Here is a 21,073-nt window from a genome sequence, read left to right as displayed (position 1 = left end):
GAAGTAATTTGCTGCGTGCCTCCAACAAAGTGTCAATATCTAAACCAACTAATAAAAAATTTAAGACAGTAATACAGATGTAGCATTGCAGAAGAGTAGTGAAGTATGCAGAGAAGATGATTTGACAATAATAATAATAAAAAAGTCACATATTTTATAATTATATCCGATGGTTAAAAGTAGTGATTCTTCGATGTACCATTTGCTACTCTACTTCATGTTATAAATTTTGAAAAATTTATCTGGTAGACTTGCGTCAATTGCTATTTTACTTGCGTGTAAAAGGAAAAAAAAAAAAAAAGTTTTGAACCCTTTTGTATACGTTCCACAATAGACCATTCCAGTGAGTGGAGACCACCCTAAAAATCGTCATTATATTAGACAAATTGTATTTTCAATAATTTTAGCTCAATTGAACTTGATCCAATGATTTTACAAATTATCACCTAACTTTAAAAATTTATCTTTTTGTATATTATATCATTAGTATACTATTGACGTAAAGGACTGATTATTGACTTGACACGTTACAATTTGTTACATTAACTCACATTAATGCCTAACACATGACATACAATTATACGCGATCAATATAAATTTACAAGGCAATAAAATCTCAAAATCATAAAAGATGAGTAACAATACAATTAAACCTATAATTTTTAAAAATTTATCATATTCCTATGTCTCTGTTATATTGAATTCTGCATCATATTTATGCTTCCTCACTAACAACTTGATATAGATCGAGGAATCCCCATGTGCTAGATTTTTTTCTTCTACAATTATTTGTTAAGTTGAATAATGTAATGCCAGGGAAACCCCATCTCTATGTGACACTCTTTTGAACACAAACACTATTATTTGAGTTGATTCCGGATGAAGAGTATCAAAAAGCAATTGGACTCAGGCTGATTTTCCCCCCATATATGCCGTTGTATAATTTAGAAGTATAAAGTTTATAAAGTTTTGTCAGCTATGCATGAAGTTTCGTAAACTACGTGAATGTGTGTCAGTAGAGAGAAGAATCCTGGTACTTAACCCTTCAGGACGAATAGCACAAAACCAACTAACACAGACAACAGAAGGATGAGACCAGCAGCGACAACATTAATGTGACCTGGTTTCACGGTTTTACTACTTGAACTCTCACCTCCGCCACCAAGTTTGCTCTTGCCTTCCATGACGTGAATTTCTGAATAGGAGGGCACTGCCACATCCCAGAAAGATTTAGTTTTGAATGATAGCACTTCTTTTTCTGGCTCCAAAATTGTAGACACATCAGTTGGAGCTTTCATGGATAATAACTCCATGCAATGATCTTTTAAAACCTAAGGAAAGAAAATCACGAGTCAGAGGATATAATATTTAGTAAGAACTAAGAAATAAAAATAAAGTACAACTTCATTGTAACAGTGACAATCTTGTAGAGGCTACAGCAAGACAGCGGTTCAAGAGCATGAAAACAACTGTTAACAAATTTTTTTTTCGGGTGAACCACTTATCTTTCGGTTAGAAGCTAATGGCTAATTCCTGAAGTATTGAGATCCATTTAAAAGGTTAATCTTTCTCAATAAATATTTTCCCATACACAAAATCCAAGGATTGCAGTATAAATTGATCTCAGTATAAATTGAAGTAAATGTGATGTCCTAAGTTCTAACTATTCCTCACTGTTTTTGGTTTTCAGGAATCCAACAACATCATCATCATATTAATTGCTTTGCTCTAAACAGGCTAGGCAGTCTTCTCTGCAATGATGTTGAAATTTGAAAACATAAATCACGTAATTTAATTCGTGCTCCCCAATTCATGCACATACTTAAAGACATGTATGCTTTATTTGCAAGGCACTGGGTAAAATATCCGCATTGATTACGTAGTTGTTCAAAGGCTCTAGATAATATTAATTTGGACTGAGATCCCAAATCAATAAATTATTGATCTCGTCAAGACAGGAATGTCTCTTTATGTACTGGTGTGGTCTGCAAATAACATCAGTTCAAAACTCTTAAACAAATACCATCTTTTTTCAGCAACAACACAGGAGTAGTTAGTCTTCAAACCAAATCAGACATAGAAATAGATTTAGATACAGCAAGAAACAAAATACCTAATATTAATATTTCCCTACAGAAATAGAACAAACCTCAACAGTTTCAGAAGGCTGCAAATAATCACACACAAACACCCCTCCTAACCATGGTGCAAAGACTCTTCTAGGAAATGAAAGACTACATCCTTTTCTGCCAAAGAAACAAATGATAGATTTAATCACACAAACCAGAGCTTTGGAAGCCAAAATAACAAAATGTATCAATATAATCGGTGATCCACTTATAAGAGCAGTGTGGCATGAAATCCCATGGGAGAGTGTTAGGTCCCAAGTTCAAATCCCAGTTAGATCACATTGCCACTGCTCTATTTACCGTCCTCTCTCTACACTAGGTCATATATACCTCTTTGTAACTAAAAAAGAAAAGAAAACAATAGGCCATGTACTGTAAACATTACAAACTAGCAATGAAATCAATTGAACCTCGTCATCAGGATCACAAAAATAATGAAAACCAAGGAAATCACTGTGAAATAACAACCTGCCTAAATGGCTAATCAGATCTCCCTCTGAACTGCAGAAACTAAGGCTGCATTTCCTGCATATATCTACCCTCCCTAAACCCCACTAGGCGGAAGCCTCATGCACTGGATTGCCACAGCCTCATTGCAAAAACTTAAAGACAGAATTCTTGTAAGGATTCAGGTAATATATGCATATAAAAAGCAATAACCTTGTAAAATTATGATGGCATTACATCAGAAACAAGCATAAGCAAAAATGAAGTATAATCAATGAGTGATATACCAATACTACAAATTACCTACCTCAATAAGTGCAATACTAGTTGGGGAACAGGCTTTTCAGCTGATATTTCATTGCTTGCTTGGCTTCCAACATCATGATTGTTATCTGAGTCAACATCTACCTCGTCACAGATTATATCCAATCTACTTTGCAGACTCGTAATGATATCTCCCTACACCCCGAATTGTGATACACAACAATATAAGACAAAATCAGGAAGAGAAAGTGGAGTTATCACTTTATTCTATCAACTCATTTGAAGTAGGGGTATCATCAAAGAACCATGTTTCAGGTCAGATGTTTCCAAACAAACGTCAATATAAAGACAGCAGTTGAATAAAAGGAAAAAAGTTTTATGGTAAAATCATGAATAGAATAAATACAGATAGTTATTGACTCACCTTTATATCACTGACAGCTTGTGAAATCGGCTCTTTTGAATTCAGATATGCAAAAGAACATATCAAGCCACTAAATGAAAGAATACCAACAACATCTCCTTGGCTGCATGCTTTACAAATTATTAACTGTTAATGTTAGAAAATGAAGTTTTAAAACAACAGGAAAATTAATGATAGTAATAATAACCATATATGAAATATGGCTGTAGGCAAACATACCTTCAATAGAACTATTGTTAAGAAATGGTAGAAGCAATTCAACTTCATGCACGCCATCTGATGAGTATGACTCACTCTCAGTAACCTAAATTATAGAGAATAAATAAATTTCTTACAATTTGTAATAAAAAAACACTTTTAGGAGAAATAAACCCAAACTTTGGAATCATGGATAAAAGCAGCTACTATGAATATTGTATTATGTCGGGTAAAACTGATGCTTTTCCACAAAGCACAAGCCTATGTCACGTACTACAATTTTATGATATAGCTTAACCCAGGATAGCATGTTAAATGGGCATAAATTTGCAGTCTGACCATTTTTGGAATCTTTGGATGATATGAAACTTTAGTACATCTCTGCACAATTACCAAACAGCATAGAACTGCAAACTTAAGCAGTAAGCAAAATGAAATTCGTATTAAATAAGTTTTATAAATTGCCTTAAATGTAATTGAAAATCAGGGAAATCAATAGGCTACAAGGTATTTTCTAATAGACAGAATTCCCATTTAAAAAATAAGTTTGCACACTCAAAGCTCCAACTAAGTCCTTTTTAAAGACAGCAGAGCTCAACAGTACCAATACAATTATTTTATGTACCAGATAGATGTGTGCCATGCTCTTCAAGTTCAAAGATAATAACAGTGAATTTAACTTAAGACTGTCCACAAGATTATTTGGATTAGGATTTTTGGTGTGTTTGGTGAATCTTGTGCATGTGCCCCCCACAACTTGCCTACTTGCGGCAGTATGAAGTTAAATGTGCTGCTAGCAATGAAGCCTGGTCAAGTAAATAAGGTCATGCATAAAGAGTGTACTCTATCATTCTGCTGGTTGGTTTTCTAACGTTCTATTACCATTTAACCACCATATCAGTCATAGACAATCAGAACATCAACAAATTGCAATTTTATTGTAACAACTTATATTTAAATGAGTCTGAACCTCAAACTTTACAGACTGCGTTGATGAAGCACTAGCCAATGAATATATCAACTCAAGTATTGCAATCATTTACTGGTTACACTCGCTAGTAATACCTTTGACATTTTATAAACATAATTTGTTCTAGATACCATAGATTTAGTAACCTAGTGTAAAAGAAAGAGAGATAACAATCAATAACTAGATCCTACACCATAACAAAATAACAAAGCACAAGTGTACTTGTCTGTATTATAATTATAAAGGCTTCCATTCATCTGCACCATCAACAATCTAGCACAATATATTTTCAGTATTCATCAAGGAATGATTCAGAGACCAATGTCAAAATATTACACTAATTCAATATCCACATCAAGCAAACTCTGATGACAAAACTATCTTCGGCCATGTAATATGCAGCACAGAAAGCCAATTTACTGCTATGAAAACAGTATTGTGGAGAGTAAAGTAAACACGGTACAACCAGGGAATTAACAACTCTGCCACTTAAAAAAAACTGAAGAAAAAAAATTCTACAACTGGGGAATCAAATTGCTTCCCACGTCTGACTATACTTTACTGAGATAAAACAGTAACCAGAAACTAGAAGTAAAAGGCGAAAAGAAAAACAGGGAACAGAGTAGTTACCAATTTACCATCAATCAAGGCCTTTGCACTTGTAAGCTCTTTGGCATGAATAGCTATTGCATGACGAAGAACATCACTCATTGTCTGAAGCTTACTGTCACGTAATATAGGCAACCTTGCAAGACATGACACCAAATCCAATAACTCAAATTACCAACAGCTTCCGTCTTTTATCAACTAATATCACAAATTAGTGAGAATGTTACCTCAGGTTAAAGTTGTGCATGCACTTGAACGTTTGAAGGGAAGCTAAAACCTTCCCCATTTTAAAATCACAAGGCCGCAAACTACTTGATGTAATATTCGAAGACAGCAAGCAGTTTCTACAATTCCACCTACACCAATAGTAATACCATCAGCATCACATTAAAAAAGAAAAACGTACACAAAAAATCTAAAAAATAGGCTAACATAGATTTTTGCTATCTCATTTTAATTTTTTATTTCAGTTTCGTCCCTGAATTTTTTATTTTTATTTTTTAAATCATAGTAGTCCTTAAAGTGTCTCTGTTATACTAAGTTTTTCCGATAGTTTATCAGATTATTTAGATCAACTTAGTAACACATGAAAAACTATTACTGGTCCAAAAAAAATTGACATAAGGATCAATTTGACTAACAGAGACACTTTAAGGACTAAAGTGAAACTTTCTTAATTCAGGAGACCAAACTGAAACCAAAAATTAAACCAAGGGACTAAAATTACATTTTAACCAAAACATTATTAGGGTTACCTCCTGGGACTATAACAAATGTGAAGAAGCAATCTCTCATCCCAGTCCACCCCCGAAACCGGCGCTGCGTCAGCAACACCCTTCACCGTCTGCAACACGACACACACATAATCAATGAAGAAGTTAGTTAAATATGATTAAGAATTCGATTAATGTTGCCGCACCTGGCAAAGCATTATGGTTGAATTCTTGAATGCGGCATCGCCAACCCAAACATAGAGGCCAAGGACCTTCATGCCGCCGACGAGCATTCTGGAAACCTGGCGAGCATGTTCGGCGACCCAGTCCTTGTCGATGAAGAGCGAAGAGGAATCGGATTTGGATTTGGGCCCCTTTTTCTTGTCGGGCTCGGTGAGGGCGGAGGCGGGCTCGGCGGAGTCGTTGGGTGGGGTGGGAATGAGATCGAAGAGGAAGGCCCGGCCCAAAGCGGAGCTGAACTTGCCGATTATAAGACCCACCTGAAAATGGAATTGGGGGTTTAGTTAGTGAGTTGGATGGTGGAGTGAGAGTGAGAGAGAGAGAGAGAGAGGGGTGGCGTTGGAATGAGTGCCTCTGAGGGAAGTGCGGATTGGCTGAGACGATCCTCCGTCGAACTGAGTCGCGTTTCTTCTCCGACTACGGCTTTCGCCATCGCTGATGAGTCAGTTCTTACCAAGATCTATGCTTCATTGCGGTCAATTGAATTCTATCAAACCTAATACTCATATTATTATTTTTAGGTTGGGTAAAAATGAATTTTGGTACTTATTTTTATTTAACTTTTGCTTTGGTCTGTTCAAATTATAAAGATTTATTTTGTTTTCTTAAAACAAAAATTATTGGTCATATCGGTTATTTTGTCAATTTTTTTTATTAATTATTATAACATTTGCATATTTACATGTTATTAAATTGATTAAATTAATGAAATAAATTAATAAAGTGTGAACTTATCTAACAATGATATAAAAGATTAAAGTAAAACTTTTAAATTTGAAAATACAAATTAAAACTGAAAATAAAAATAGGAGACTAAATAATTTAAATACTTTAATTATTCATATAATTGTATTTACTTTCTCTTTTTATGGTGTATTTAATTGTGGGTAAAAAAAATAAGTGAAAAATATAATAAAGAAAAATAGAGAAAAGTTAAATAGGTTAGTGAAAATATATAAAAAATAAAGTAAAAATTTATATATCTAATTTTAGAAAATAGGTAGAAACTAGAAGGAAAATAATATCATTGAATTGTTTAGTTTGAATTAAAAAAATAAGAATATAACTAAATTTACTGAATTACTCATCTAGAAAGAGTTACATAAGTTATCTTAATAACCAAATCTAATCGATATTTATCATTTATCATCAATTATATTGGGTACATCAAATTATTATTATTATTATTATATATATATATATATATATGTATAAATAAAAATAAGGGATTGACTTAGTTTTAATGTATAAATTAAGTTTGTAAATTTTTAAAAAATTTAAAAATTATTTGATACTTTGATTTCATTAATTCAAATTTATGAATAATTACACAAATATTTCATAAATTAATTTGAATTAATAAAATAGAATATTAAATACTTTTTATTAAAAAAATTTGTTAAGTTAATCTATGTATTAAGAACGATTTAATAAAATAAGTTTAAACATATTCACTTTTAAAGTAAGTGGACCCCTTCTTTCTCTGTATAGGAGGGATCTATTTACTCTAAACTTACTTCGTTCAATAATTTATGTTCTATGTTAAATTTAAACTATCAAATCGTTGAATTTAAAATTCTTAATACATAGATTAAGTACATAAATTTTTTAAAAAATTTAAAATTATTTAATATTTTATTTTATTAGTTCAAATCAATATATAAAATAATTTTATAAAAAATGTAATCAATTATGAATTTCTCATAATAGATTACATTCACACCATTGACTAATTACAACAATCTATTTAATACCATGGTGCAACCATAATCAATTAAATAAAAGTTTAATTCATTGCGATCTTTACAAAACACGAGAGTAAGTTGAATAGAAGAGCACGAAAGTTACAAATGTGAGATAACATTGTCACAAACATGCTTCTTGTCCATTTTCACACAAAATTGCGAGGAAATAAAAAGCTCATGAAACCTACATAAATTTTTATTTCTTTTCCTCTATCGCTTCATCTCAATCAAATAATCACATTCATTTTCACACACCTATTTTCATAATCTCTTCTCTATTTCTCGTATATTTCACCTAAACCAAATAGAACATTAGTCATTGTAGATTAAAATGTCATTTTTTTTAGTTTCTCTATATACCTTCTATTTTCCTCTATAGCTCATTTAATTTATTTGTCATTCACATGATGTTTTTCTATAAGAATATTGTGACATGTGTTGCGGTAAATAAAAGCATAAAATTAAAAATGTATTTAAATTAGAAAAATTCATATCAAAATGATGTATTGAAGTGATATTTATTATGTCATTACAATAATAATAATGATAAAAAAATAATAAAGACTAAAAGAGAAAAAATGTATAAAAAATAAAAAATATTTTAAAACATAAGAATTAAAATATAAAAAAATAAATTATAGAAATTAAAAATAATTAAATTATATATTTTATAATTATATCAAATCAAAAATTAATTATTAAGTAAATATTGATGTTTACTATGAAAGCTATTAACATGTGATTAATTCTTATATGGTAGTCTTAGAGATATCATCTTTTATCTTTTATATTATTTATAAAATAATTACATTATTGTCTTTTATAAATAAGAGATTAAAAAAGTTCATTTTAAGAAATGAAAAAAGTTATTATTCTTATTGCACATATTAAAATTTTATTAATCCCGAAATCAACAATACTTAATTTTATTTAATAATTATAAAAAAAATACATGGTGGAATTTAGGATTACAAAAACCAGTTGACAGCTCCAAAGTCCAAAGTCGAACCAAGTGACCCCCCCAATTTGCAATCCGAATTCCAAAGTTGAGTGCGTGTGACGTCACTTGAAACAAAAGAATGGAATTGTGTGTAGGAAGCCGAAAAACTAGGTTCAGTGTCTGGACTAACCACTGACTAGTGACTAGACTTAATAATTGAAGGAGGTGGGGCAATCAGCTACATCCGTATCACCGGAAACTGTTCCCCCAACCTCTTCCATTTGTCAATTCATTCATTTTCACTCAATTTCTTTTATCTTCCTCACTCACTCCTTTTTCCTTTTTTAGATACAATTTTCTTAATTCCCCAAATGACCAACCAAAATCAACCTTCCTTCCCAGCTGTCAAACCTTTTTTATTTTCGGGCTTTCTTTCCGTTTTTCTAATTCCTTGCCAAGAAGGATGTTAATAAATTAAAAAGCGGAAAAAGTGCGAAGCTTGTGAGTAAAGTTTGATTCTTGAGTGGTGAAATGGTTTTGGGGTTGGAAGAGTGTGCAATGCAGTGAGTGAGAGAGAGAGAGAGAGAGAACGATGGTGGTGAGAAAAGTGGGGAAGTACGAGATTGGGAGGACGATTGGGGAGGGAACCTTTGCGAAGGTGAAGTTCGCTCAGAACACAGAAACCGGCGAGAGCGTGGCCATGAAGGTGCTCGACCGTAGCACCATCATCAAGCACAAGATGGTCGAACAGGTAGTTACTAGTTTCTACTCTTAATTAACATTCTTAATAAGCTTAATTTTCTTTCCCTGTCATGTTTCAAGTTTCATGATTGGTGCCTTTCTATTATTATGCAGATCAAGAGGGAGATTTCCATTATGAAGCTCGTTAGGCATCCTTATGTTGTCCGCCTTCACGAGGCATGCGATAATTGCTTTCTATTTTTGTAATCAAGGGCTTCTTTGCCTTTTTGTAATTGTGGTCCGATTTCGAATCGTGATTAAGTATGGAATATTGACAGTGTTATGTTAATTAAGTGCGTTTTTAGAAGTATTTTCGGGCAAGTACGAGTAAAACCAGAATTATATAATTTCTTTTTCTTTGATGGTGTGGACTTTCGAGTAAGGAACAGTTCTGGAAGCATATTTTGTGAATCTTCCTTGATTAAATATGTTTTTTAAAATAAGACTTAAAATTTGTTCTGATAAAGCATTATAATGTTTCTCTCGTTAGTTGCTTCTCGCAAGCACTTCATTTCATTGTAAAACATTGTTTTGTTCAGGTTCTAGCTAGCCGGACTAAGATTTATATCATATTGGAGTTCATCACGGGTGGTGAATTGTTTGATAAAATTGTGAGTAGCTCAAGAGGGAACCTTTTTATTGTCACCGTTCAAGATATTGGAGATGTTTGATGGTAAATAATATAATTGTGCAGATACACCATGGACGTCTCAGTGAAGCTGATTCTAGAAGATATTTCCAACAGCTTATTGATGGTGTAGATTATTGCCACAGCAAGGGAGTTTATCACAGAGATTTAAAGGTTTGCTTTGAGTGGGATGTGAAAAGTTGTCTGTTATCTTGATTTCGTCTAACTTCTAATTTTCTCTTTTGCCTTATGCAGCCTGAAAATCTTTTACTCGATTCACTAGGAAATATAAAGATTTCAGATTTTGGTTTGAGTGCATTGCCTGAACAGGTGAGCTTGTTGCCATGTAGCTTTCATATATGATTTTCAATTCATAGAAGATATGACGATACCAAAGGGCTTCAAAATTTTGAATATTCTCATAGGGGGTGAGCATCCTTCGAACAACTTGTGGGACTCCAAACTATGTTGCTCCTGAGGTAAATACAAAGTCTAGCTTGTTCAGTTAAATTTCAATTATTCAGTTTATGTCAAATGCAGATACTAACTATTCTTATGCTGGCATCTGTATTTTGCATTTGACTTTGTGGCCTTAGGTACTCAGTCATAAGGGTTACAACGGTGCTGTTGCAGATGTTTGGTCCTGTGGGGTTATCCTATATGTCCTACTGGCTGGATATCTTCCCTTTGATGAGCTTGATCTAACCACCTTATATAGTAAGGCATGAATTTAAACATGTCAAATATATATTTTACTGCAGAATAGATTGTATTGCAAAATCAAAATGTTTATCTTGCATATATTGAAATACATCAATTATTATTTGAGTCATTTAACATGATAATAAATAGTAAACAATTGCTATTATGGGTAAAAAATTATCTATTCGTTTTATGTGGTGAAAGAGTATCCAAAACAGCAAAGTGACACTGAATTCCGAGTGAGAAATGAAAAATGAGAATTTTTCATCATTAGTCTCTTTCATCTCTTACTAGGTGCTGTCTGTGGTTCTGACAAGCTATGAGTTTTTGTGATTATCACTCTTCTATAATGTGTTCAAAGGCTCAAGAAATATTGCATTATCTAATGGTTGCTAGTCTAGAATGTTTTCATCAGAATGGAATTTGGATTGTTATTGACTGTGATGATTCTTCTTTGGTTGTTTTGTTTGTTTTTTTTTTTTTTTTCAGATTGAGAAAGCAGAGTTTTCATGCCCTCCTTGGTTTCCTGTGGGGGCAAAAGCGTTGATACACAGAATTTTGGACCCAAATCCTGAAACCGTAAGTATTTGCATTGCACAACAAGAGTTGTGAGACGCAGCCTTTCACTGTCAATTTAAAGTTAATGTTCTATGGCCACAGAAATAGAAATGAGTTGAGTCTTTGATGATATGTTATTATGTTGTGATATAAAGGCATCTAAAAAACCTAAGAGTGTTATGATATATAATTTGTAGGGCCCGATAGTCCACCTGTTCCACCATCATAGTATGATATTGTCCGCTTTGGGCCCAAGCCCGCACGGTTTTGTTTTGGGCTCCTTCCCAAAAGGCCTCATACTATGTGGAATGGTGGACACTTATAAACTAGCCAATGTTCCTTCATTTTACCGATGTGGGACTTGGGATGAATCCCAACAAACCTCCCCTCAGACCAAGGACCACATGTCTCGTGATCTCCTCCCCTCAAGCGATAATCCGTCACCATCTTGTACCGCCGTTAACTCTACGGGACACGCCGCCTGAACACCACAATATCAGGAAGACTTTCGACACAAGGCACCAAGTTCGAATCTCCATCGCGAGGCACAACACTGAGGGTCTTCCCGCATCAAACCCAGACGAACCGTTGGCTCTGATACCACTTGTAGGGCCCGATAGTCCACCTGTTCCACCATCATAGTATGATATTGTCCGCTTTGGGCCCAAGCCCGCACGGTTTTGTTTTTGGGCTCCTTCCCAAAAGGCCTCATACTATGTGGAATGGTGGACACTTATAAACTAGCCAATGTTCCTTCATTTTACCGATGTGGGACTTGGGATGAATCCCAACACATGTTAAGTGTGTAGTCTAAGTTCTAAAATTGAAGTAGTCCCACATTGTTTAGTTTAACTTACTTATTAAGTCCCACATCACTTAGTTTGTAATGCTTGCCTCTTCCTTATGCTATATATATAGAGGCACCTTGTAAGGTTTAAGACACACCAAAAACAAATACTCTTAGTATTGTTTATTTCTCTCTTCTATCCTTTTATTCTCTCTTTTAATGCCAGTTGCCTAACAACTGGTATCAGAGCTCTAGGTTCGGGAGAGTATTCTTAGTATGCTCTGTGGTTGCAGTTTTATCTGATCTTCCACAACAGAAAAGAATAATCTTCAGTTTAGAGAGTGAGAGCTTTTCTCAGAATTCCTCAGTTTAAGAGGAGAGAGTCTCAGTTTAGAGAGCAAGAGCTTTTCTCAGCAGCAGAGCAATGGCATTAGAAGAAGGGAAGGTGAAGATAGAGAAGTTTGATGGTAAAGACTTCGGCTTCTGGAAGATGCAGATAGAGGATTATCTGTATCAAAAGAAGTTATATCAACCCTTAATAGGGGAGAAGCCAGACGATATGAAACAGGAAGAGTGGAACTTGCTAGATCGACAGGCTCTTGGCGTGATCAGGCTGACATTGGCCAAGAATGTCGCGTTCAACATCGTCAATGAAAAGACAACTGCAAGTCTGATGAAGACACTATCAGACATGTATGAGAAACCATCTGCAGCCAACAAAGTACACATAATGCGTCGGTTGTTCAACCTTAAGATGGGAGAAGGTAACCTTGTGATTAATCATATTAATGATTTTAACACTATTCTTGCTATGTTAGAGTCAGTACAAATCAAATTTGAAGATGAGGTGAAGGCATTGATACTATTGTCATCATTACCGGAAAGTTGGGCTGCAACTGTTACTGCAGTCAGCAGTTCTGCAAGGGATAACAAGTTGAAGCTCAACGACATTCGCGACCTAATCTTGAGCGAAGATGTTCGCAGGAGAGATTCCGAGGAACCTTCCAGTTCTACTTCCAGTTCAGCATTAAATACTGAAAGTAGAGGAAGAACCACTCAAAAAGGTTACAACAGCCGAGGAAGATCAAAGTCAAGAGCTAAAGGTCAACCAAAATTCCGGAATGACATTGTTTGTTGGAATTGTGACAAGAGAGGTCACTTTACCAATCAATGCAAAGCTCCGAAGAAAAACAAGAATCACAAGAAACGTGACGATGATGAATCAGCAAATGCAGCAACTGACGAGATAGACGATGCATTAATCTGCAGCCTAGATAGTCCTATTGAGTCATGGATTATGGACTCAGGTGCGTCATTCCACACCACTCCTTCTAATGAATTGTTGACTAACTATGTTTCTGGAAGGTTTGGAAAGGTTTACCTTGCAGATGGCAAACCTCTGAATATTGTTGGAAAAGGAGATATTGCCATCAGGACCTCAAGTGGGAGCCATTGGACACTGAAAAATGTCAGACATATCCCTGCCTTAAAAAGAAATTTAATATCTGTAGGGCAGCTGGATGATGAAGGGCACGAAACCACTTTTGGAGATGGAGCATGGAAAGTCAAGAAAGGCAATCTCATTGTCGCTCGTGGAAAGAAGCGAGGGTCACTTTACATGGTTGCAGATGAGAACATGATAGCAGTTACTGAGGCTGCCAATAATTCATTCTTGTGGCACCAAAGACTTGGGCACATGAGTGAGAAAGGAATGAAGCTAATGGCGACAAAAGGTAAGTTATCAAAACTAAAGCACGTAGATGTCGGCACTTGTGAACACTGTATCTTGGGAAAACAGAGAAAAATTAGTTTCTCAAGGCAAGGAAAGACACTGAAAATAGAAAGGCTTGAATTGGTGCATACAGATGTTTGGGGGCCAGCTCCAGTGAAATCTCTTGGAGGCTCATGCTATTATGTCACCTTTATCGATGATGCTACGAGAAAGGTATGGGTTTATTTTCTCAAAAATAAATCTGACGTGTTTTCTGTGTTTAAAAGATGGAAAACAGAAGTTGAAAATCAGACAGGTTTAAAGTTGAAAAGTCTGAAATCTGACAATGGTGGAGAGTATAATAGCCACGAATTCAAGAACTTCTGTTCAGAACATGGGATCAGAATGATCAAGACAATACCAGGAACACCAGAACAAAACGGTGTTGCAGAAAGAATGAATAGAACATTGAACGAGAGGGCTAGGTGCATGCGGATCCAATCGGGCTTGCCTAAGGTGTTTTGGGCAGATGCAATCAACACAGCAGCATATCTCATAAATAGAGGACCATCAGTTCCTTTGGGTTATCAATTGCCTGAAGAGGTATGGTCTGGGAAGGAGGTAAATCTTTCACATTTAAGAGTATTTGGCTGCGTGTCATATGTTTTGATAGACTCTGATAGTAGAGACAAATTGGATCCCAAGGCCAAAAAGTGTTATTTTATTGGTTATGGTTCTGACATGTATGGCTACAGATTTTGGGATGACCAAAACAAGAAAATCATCAGAAGCAGGAATGTCACTTTTAATGAGAATCTATTTTATAAGGATAGATTTTCTGCAGAATCTATTGATACAGACAAGTTGCCAGAGCCTTCTGAGAAAGTAGAACTTGAAGAAATTTCAGAAAGCGACATAACCAACAGAAGCCAGAGTACAAATATAGAGGTTGAATCAGAACCAGCATCTCCTCCTTTGAGAAGATCCTGCAGAGTTTCAGTTGCACCAGAAAGGTATTCTCCTTCATTGCACTATTTATTGTTGACTGATGCTGGTGAGCCAGAATACTTCGATGAGGCTATACAGGGGAATGATTCTGTCAAGTGGGAGTTAGCAATGAAGGATGAGATGACATCTCTTCAAAAGAATGGTACTTGGTCGTTAACTGAATTGCCAGAAGGAAAGATGGCTCTACAAAACAAGTGGGTTTACAGGCTGAAGGAAGAATCTGATGGCAGAAAAAGATACAAGGCGAGACTTGTGGTCAAAGGATTTCAGCAGAAACCAGGAATTGACTTCACAGAAATTTTCTCTCCAGTTGTAAAAATGACTACCATCAGAGTCATACTGAGCATTGTTGCTGCAGAGAATCTTCATTTGGAGCAGTTAGATGTTAAAACTGCATTCTTGCATGGAGATTTAGATGAAGATATTTATATGACTCAGCCAGAAGGTTTTAAAGTTTCAGGCAAGGAAAATCTTGTATGCAAGCTTCATAAAAGCTTGTATGGCTTGAAACAAGCACCAAGGCAGTGGTACAAAAAATTTAATGAGTTTATGCAAAACTCAGGATTTAGCAGATGTGACATGGATCATTGCTGTTATGTTAAGAAATATGTTAACAGTTATATTATCCTTGCTCTATATGTTGATGACATGCTAATTGCAGGGCCAAATATGACAGAAATTAACAGGCTAAAGCAGCAATTGACAGACCACTTCGAGATGAAGGATCTTGGTCCAGCTAAACAAATTCTTGGCATGAGGATTTCTAGAAACAGACTAGAAGGAGTCTTGAAGTTGTCTCAAGAGAAATACATAGAAAAGCTTCTTGACAGATTTAATGTTGGAGATGCCAAAATCAGGAACACCCCTTTGGGAACTCACATGAAGCTCTCAAAGAAGCAATCTCCAGAGACAGTTGAAGAAAAGGACCACATGTCAAGAGTACCATATGCATCAGCAGTTGGGAGCTTAATGTATGCCATGGTGTGCACCAGACCTGACATAGCACATGCTGTTGGAGTTGTCAGTCGATTCCTATCGAATCCCGGGAAGAAGCATTGGGAAGGTGTAAAGTGGATATTAAGATATCTGAAGGGTACTTCAGGAATAAATTTGCTCTTCAAAAGAGGTAATTTCACTTTACAAGGGTTCTCTGATGCAGATTTGGGAGGAGATTTGGACACTAGAAAAAGCACCACTGGTTACATTTTCACCTTGGGGAGAACTGCAGTGAGTTGGAAGTCTAAGCTTCAGAATAGAGTTGCTCTCTCAACTACCGAAGCTGAGTACATAGCTATCTCAGAAGCAGCCAAGGAGATGATCTGGCTAAAGAACTTTCTCAGTGAATTAGGGAAAGAACAAAAGAACGCTCCATTGTTCAGTGACAGTCAGAGTGCTATATGTCTTGCGAAGAATCCTGTCTTCCATTCTAGATGCAAGCACATTCAATTAAGATATCATTTCATTAGAGAATTGATAAATGATGAAGAATTATCTCTGCTGAAGATTTCAGGATCAGAAAATCCAGCAGATATGCTAACTAAGACTGTTACAACTGACAAACTGAGGCTCTGCATTACCTCAGCTGGTCTTCAGGGATAATTGAAGATAAAGAAAGCTGCACTAGGCGAAGGAGCATATGAACTCGATGCTTACAAGGAAGCTAACTAGAACTCAGACTCCAAGTGGGAGAATTGTTAAGTGTGTAGTCTAAGTTCTAAAATTGAAGTAGTCCCACATTGTTTAGTTTAACTTACTTATTAAGTCCCACATCACTTAGTTTGTAATGCTTGCCTCTTCCTTATGCTATATATATAGAGGCACCTTGTAAGGTTTAAGACACACCAAAAACAAATACTCTTAGTATTGTTTATTTCTCTCTTCTATCCTTTTATTCTCTCTTTTAATGCCAGTTGCCTAACATAATTCTCATTTATGATTGTGAATTATGAGTCTATTTAAATAAACTTCTTCATAAACACTTATAAGAGAAGAAAATAAGAATGAAAAATGGGATAAACTTTTTTATAAGCTAAAATTAGTTTATACACAAGTTAAAAAAAATTGTGGTGAAGCTAATATGAGATGTCTTCCTTAAATTAGCTTTGTATATGCTAATTTTAGTTTTTAGAGAAACTTATTTTATTTTTTCCCCTAGAAGTGCTTATGAAGAATTTTATCTAAACAGTCTTTTTTCCCTTTAAAAGTGAATGGAATTGATAGAAAAAGTTATGTTTGTATTTAAAGAACTTAATATTCTGTTGTCTTGTTATGATCTTATTATTTTTCTCCATTTGGATTTCAAAACAAAATACTTTGAGTTTCTTTTGTTGACAGTTGTTGGTACACACTGCTAACTTCTTTATTTAGACTAATTTTAATGTGTAAAATGTATGACCTACTGTAAAAATTTGTATTTCATACAGAAGTAGTTGAACAGTTTAGCACCCATAACATGCCCCCTCACAGAAGGTGCCCTTTAGGCTGGACATGCATAACCCACTTCGTGCTGAAATTTAATCAAATAAAGAAAAGTAGGAGTGGCAAATACCAACTTCCCTAAATGTTTAAGGTTTTATGCAGAGCTTGTGAGTGGTTTATATCTTTATCAAGATTAATAGATAAATTGAATAAAATAATGTAGCACTTCTTTGATGTGAAACTGCAAAGATTAATCTTAATCTTAAGGAAACTTAAGGTTAAACTCAATAATGATCCTTAATACTTGAGTTATTTATAAAATGTTCACGGTTGTGATTGCTCCTATCCTGTTGGTGTAGAACACCTATTTTCTGTTTTTCTTCATTTCATCCCATAAAACTTGAGTTATTTAAAGTTTTGTTTCATCCTATAGTTAATGATCATTATTTTTAGTACTGACACTGCATGTAAGGATGAACAATTGAACTTGCTTTATTCATATTTGAAGCTCAGGGATTTCTTCCATTATCTGTATTGGACCCTTTTTTTTTTTTGTGTGTGTGTGTAATGTACTAATACCAGTTTTCTGATGGATACAAATCAATCTTCTTGGTCCTGCTTCTGAATTGTCTCTTTCCCTTGCTTGTTATTGTGCGTGTACATTTGCAGCGAATAACCATTGAGCAGATAAGAAATGACGAATGGTTTCAGAGGAGCTATGTTCCTGTCAGTCTTCTCGAGTATGAAGATGTAAATCTTGATGATGTAAATGCTGCTTTTGATGATGCGGAGGTCTGTTGTGTCTGATTTTTTTATTTATTATTATTATTATTATTATTATGTTTTCTTTTGTATTTAAGCTAATCCATGTTCTTTTCCAGTCCACGTATTCAATTCTATATTTTTAGAATGAATCTGGGATAGATTGGACACAACGTTTTAGGATTTTATTTTTAAAAGTTAATATTTTTAATTTTGAATTATTTGTTATTATTTTTTAGGGACTTTATTGTGTTTTTGGGATTATTCACTCTAGCTTAGAATAGGATTATCTTTTTAGTTTTCAACTTTTGGTTATATAGGGTAAATAAATATACCCTCAGCTTAGACATTTGAGACGCTTTTGAATTATCATGTTTCCTGGAAAACCATTCCATTACTAGCAAGCATGGCATTCTTGAACTTCTAGTGTATTGAAGAAAACATCAAGGCTGAAAAATGGGACCTCTGTTAAGGGTGGGGAATGTAATGCAAATTGCCAATAGTACCCGAGTTGTCATTTTTTACATTTGGTGTCCCTTCTCTTAAAGACCGGCTTGTTCTTTCCTGTTGCATTCCTGCGGTAATTATCTTTGTTTTGCTGACTTGCTGATTATGATTATTTTGTTGCTGAAGGAACAAAGGGCTGATCAACAATGTGATAATGAGGACATGGGTCCTTTAATGCTTAATGCATTTGACTTGCTAATTCTGTCTCAAGGCTTAAATCTTGCAACAATCTTTGATCGCGGGCAGGTATTTTAATTGTTGCATTGTGTTTGCCATGAGGCTCAGCAATAATATCTAATTGGTCAAATAAATGCCCACATACTATCCCGAAGAACTTTGCAGAGCTATAGATGTAATCTTTACCATGTTAAGGGGTCCTGTGATGTAAATATAAATTATTGCACATCCAATATTCTGTCATTTAAAGGTCTGAAACTCAAATATTTTCCATAATTAGGTTATAAAATATCTGAATAGTCTGTAATATCTTTACAGGACTCTGTGAAGCACCAAACCCGATTTATTTCTCAAAAGCCAGCAAAGGTGGTTTTATCAAGTATGGAAGTCGTGGCACAATCAATGGGATTTAAGACACATATTCGTAACTACAAGGTTGGTAACTTGTTATATGCATAGTTGATTGATTTACATGCTTTCACTGCTTTTGTTACTCTGGTTTCTTTTTGCATCCTCATTTTGTCCATTTATATACTCGCACAATTTTCAAGTCTTTAGCATCTGATGTCGTTTTTAACATGAGATGAGAGATCAGTCCTACTAAAGTTGGTCATCATTTGAAGTGACATTTTTATGAATTTTCAGATGAGGGTAGAGGGTATTTCAGCAAATAAAGCATCCTATTTCTCGGTCATTCTGGAAGTAAGTTTCTATCCCTCTTCCAGAATTTCAACAGCCCTTAACACTTCGGCTTAATGAATAATTCTTGTTTATCTGCTCGAAGATTTTTGAAGTGGCTCCTACATTTTATATGGTGGACATTCAAAAAGCAGCTGGAGATACTGGCGAATACCTCAAGGTAAGCTTTTGAAACATCTGTTTTGCCCTGTCGATTGCTTACATTTAATTTATGACGAAAGATGCATTCCATAATGTTGCAGTTTTACAAGAACTTTTGTAGCAATCTGGAGGATATAATCTGGAAACCGCCTCATGAAGCAAGTAAATCAAGGATCTCCAAGACCAAAAGCAAAAGACGATAGTTTCATCCCTCCCTTCTGTTTTGATTGAAAAGAAAAAGGATAAAAAACAAAAAAGTAACATGGAACACATACTCAAAGAGGGGTTTGACATGTGGAAACATGGCCCAACATATCAAGGTTAAATTATAAATATGGTTTGCCTAGGTTTTTCTACAGCAGCGTTTTATTTTTACTTTAATTCTCCAAATTCCATACTTGAATGATTATTTCCAAGTGTTATATTTTTTTAGGCACCAGGAAATCAAATTCTCCCGGGTCGACTTTCCCTTGAGATCTTTTGTGTGAATTGCGTTGAGGTTGGCAAACTCCAAACCAACTTCTCAACACATGATCCTTTATTTTGTTATGGTGAAAAGTTGGTTTATATGAAAATGGCTTATCAATTGAGTGTTTATTTATTTATTTTTTCCATTTTAAAACTTTTTATAGACAGACTTAACTCTTTATTTAAATTACTAAATGGTATAATAGTTATAAAAGTTGTGTAATTTGATCTCTTTTCATATATATATAGAGGTTTATAATTACACCGGTGTAACTTTTACTAATTATTACACTACTTAATAACTTTATATTAAATGTAAGTTTTGTAAATTCAACCGTTAGATTAAAAATTCTTTATTCTTACATCATATATACAAAATTTTATAATAATCTAAGATGATTTGATACTTCATTCTTATATAACAAAATTGATATAATATATACATTTTAAAACATAATAAAATATGAATATTTTGATTTTTTTCAAGTTCAATTTTAACAAAATTTAATATAAACATATAAAGTGATATGAAGTTATAATGGTTGGATTTACAAAAGTTACATTTAATATAAAGTTATTAAGCGAGGTAATATTTAGTAAAAATTATACTAGTGTTGTTTGAATCATTCTCTTTCTCTATCTCTCTCTTTCTTTCTCTCTCTCTATATATATATAGTTAATCATCTATATACTGGTCAAATTTTTTAAATGAATTTATTTTATTTTTATTTCATTAAATAAGCAACTGACATGACACTATTAAAAGATCTGATTAATTGTCAGTGTAAAAAATCTTTACATTGATAATGTATAAGTGATTAACTTTTATATATATATATATATATATATATAATGAGATTGTTTTTTCCTAAATATAGTCTGCTAAATTTTTAATAAATATTGGTTATAAGTAAAATTGTTGGATAATTGATATTTATAATATGTTAATCAATATCTATATATACACAAGCATGGCCATGAGAAAGGTCAAATTTATACCCGTATAACTATATTAATTATTATTTTATTAATAAAAAATGTGAGTTTGTATATTAAAGAGAATAGATTGAAAAATATTTTTATATCG

General features: G+C 34.0%; 2 protein-coding genes across 3 annotated transcripts; one reads left to right on the top strand and one right to left on the bottom strand.

Annotated features, from left to right (window-relative positions):
• Positions 1–593: 593 nt before the first annotated feature.
• On the bottom strand, positions 594–6,505 carry LOC109815727 (oxidoreductase, zinc-binding dehydrogenase family protein). 2 transcript variants are annotated; one of them, XM_020380523.3, is made up of 10 exons: positions 6,347–6,505; positions 5,961–6,254; positions 5,797–5,885; positions 5,269–5,397; positions 5,063–5,177; positions 3,484–3,568; positions 3,265–3,374; positions 2,884–3,035; positions 2,150–2,246; positions 594–1,331 (listed from the first exon to the last, which is right to left on the bottom strand). In XM_020380523.3, the coding sequence occupies exons 1-10, from the start codon at positions 6,425–6,427 to the stop codon at positions 1,038–1,040; spliced, it is 1,446 nt and encodes a 481-aa protein (XP_020236112.1). In that variant the 5' UTR covers positions 6,428–6,505; the 3' UTR covers positions 594–1,037. The 2 variants fall into 2 exon arrangements, with proteins under 2 accessions (XP_020236112.1, XP_082933275.1); XM_083077149.1 differs by lacking the exon at positions 594–1,331 and adding an exon at positions 1,343–1,985.
• A 2,281-nt stretch (positions 6,506–8,786) lies between these two features.
• Positions 8,787–20,115, top strand: LOC109815729 (CBL-interacting serine/threonine-protein kinase 8). The gene is made up of 14 exons (XM_020380525.3): positions 8,787–9,430; positions 9,535–9,597; positions 9,960–10,031; positions 10,115–10,222; positions 10,304–10,378; positions 10,474–10,527; positions 10,645–10,770; positions 11,240–11,329; positions 17,902–18,024; positions 18,628–18,747; positions 18,997–19,113; positions 19,324–19,380; positions 19,463–19,537; positions 19,620–20,115. Exons 1-14 carry the CDS (start codon positions 9,272–9,274, stop codon positions 19,719–19,721), a joined length of 1,341 nt encoding a protein of 446 aa, XP_020236114.1. The 5' UTR covers positions 8,787–9,271; the 3' UTR covers positions 19,722–20,115.
• Positions 20,116–21,073: the final 958 nt, after the last annotated feature.

The sequence above is a fragment of the Cajanus cajan genome, chromosome 6 (assembly GCF_000230855.2).
Source record: "Cajanus cajan strain Asha chromosome 6, NIPB_CcT2T_4, whole genome shotgun sequence".
Taxonomy (NCBI): domain Eukaryota; kingdom Viridiplantae; phylum Streptophyta; class Magnoliopsida; order Fabales; family Fabaceae; genus Cajanus; species Cajanus cajan.
The sequence above is the reverse complement of the archived record's forward strand: the minus strand, read 5'-3'. Positions and strand labels throughout refer to the sequence as shown.

What these genes read in the sequence shown, in the direction of transcription:
- LOC109815727 (XM_020380523.3), bottom strand. Translation starts at nt 6,427, where the DNA reads ATGGCGAAAGCCGTAGTCGGAGAAGAAACGCGACTCAGTTCGACGGAG. An exon ending in AATCCGCACTTCCCTCAGAG is followed by an intron (nt 6,255 to 6,346) that starts GCACTCATTCCA and finishes TTCCATTTTCAG; the next exon opens with GTGGGTCTTATAATCGGCAA. An exon ending in ATGCACAACTTTAACCTGAG is followed by an intron (nt 5,178 to 5,268) that starts GTAACATTCTCA and finishes ATGTCTTGCAAG; the next exon opens with GTTGCCTATATTACGTGACA.
- LOC109815729 (XM_020380525.3), top strand. Translation starts at nt 9,272, where the DNA reads ATGGTGGTGAGAAAAGTGGGGAAGTACGAGATTGGGAGGACGATTGGG. An exon ending in AGCACAAGATGGTCGAACAG is followed by an intron (nt 9,431 to 9,534) that starts GTAGTTACTAGT and finishes ATTATTATGCAG; the next exon opens with ATCAAGAGGGAGATTTCCAT. An exon ending in CAATCTTTGATCGCGGGCAG is followed by an intron (nt 18,748 to 18,996) that starts GTATTTTAATTG and finishes ATATCTTTACAG; the next exon opens with GACTCTGTGAAGCACCAAAC.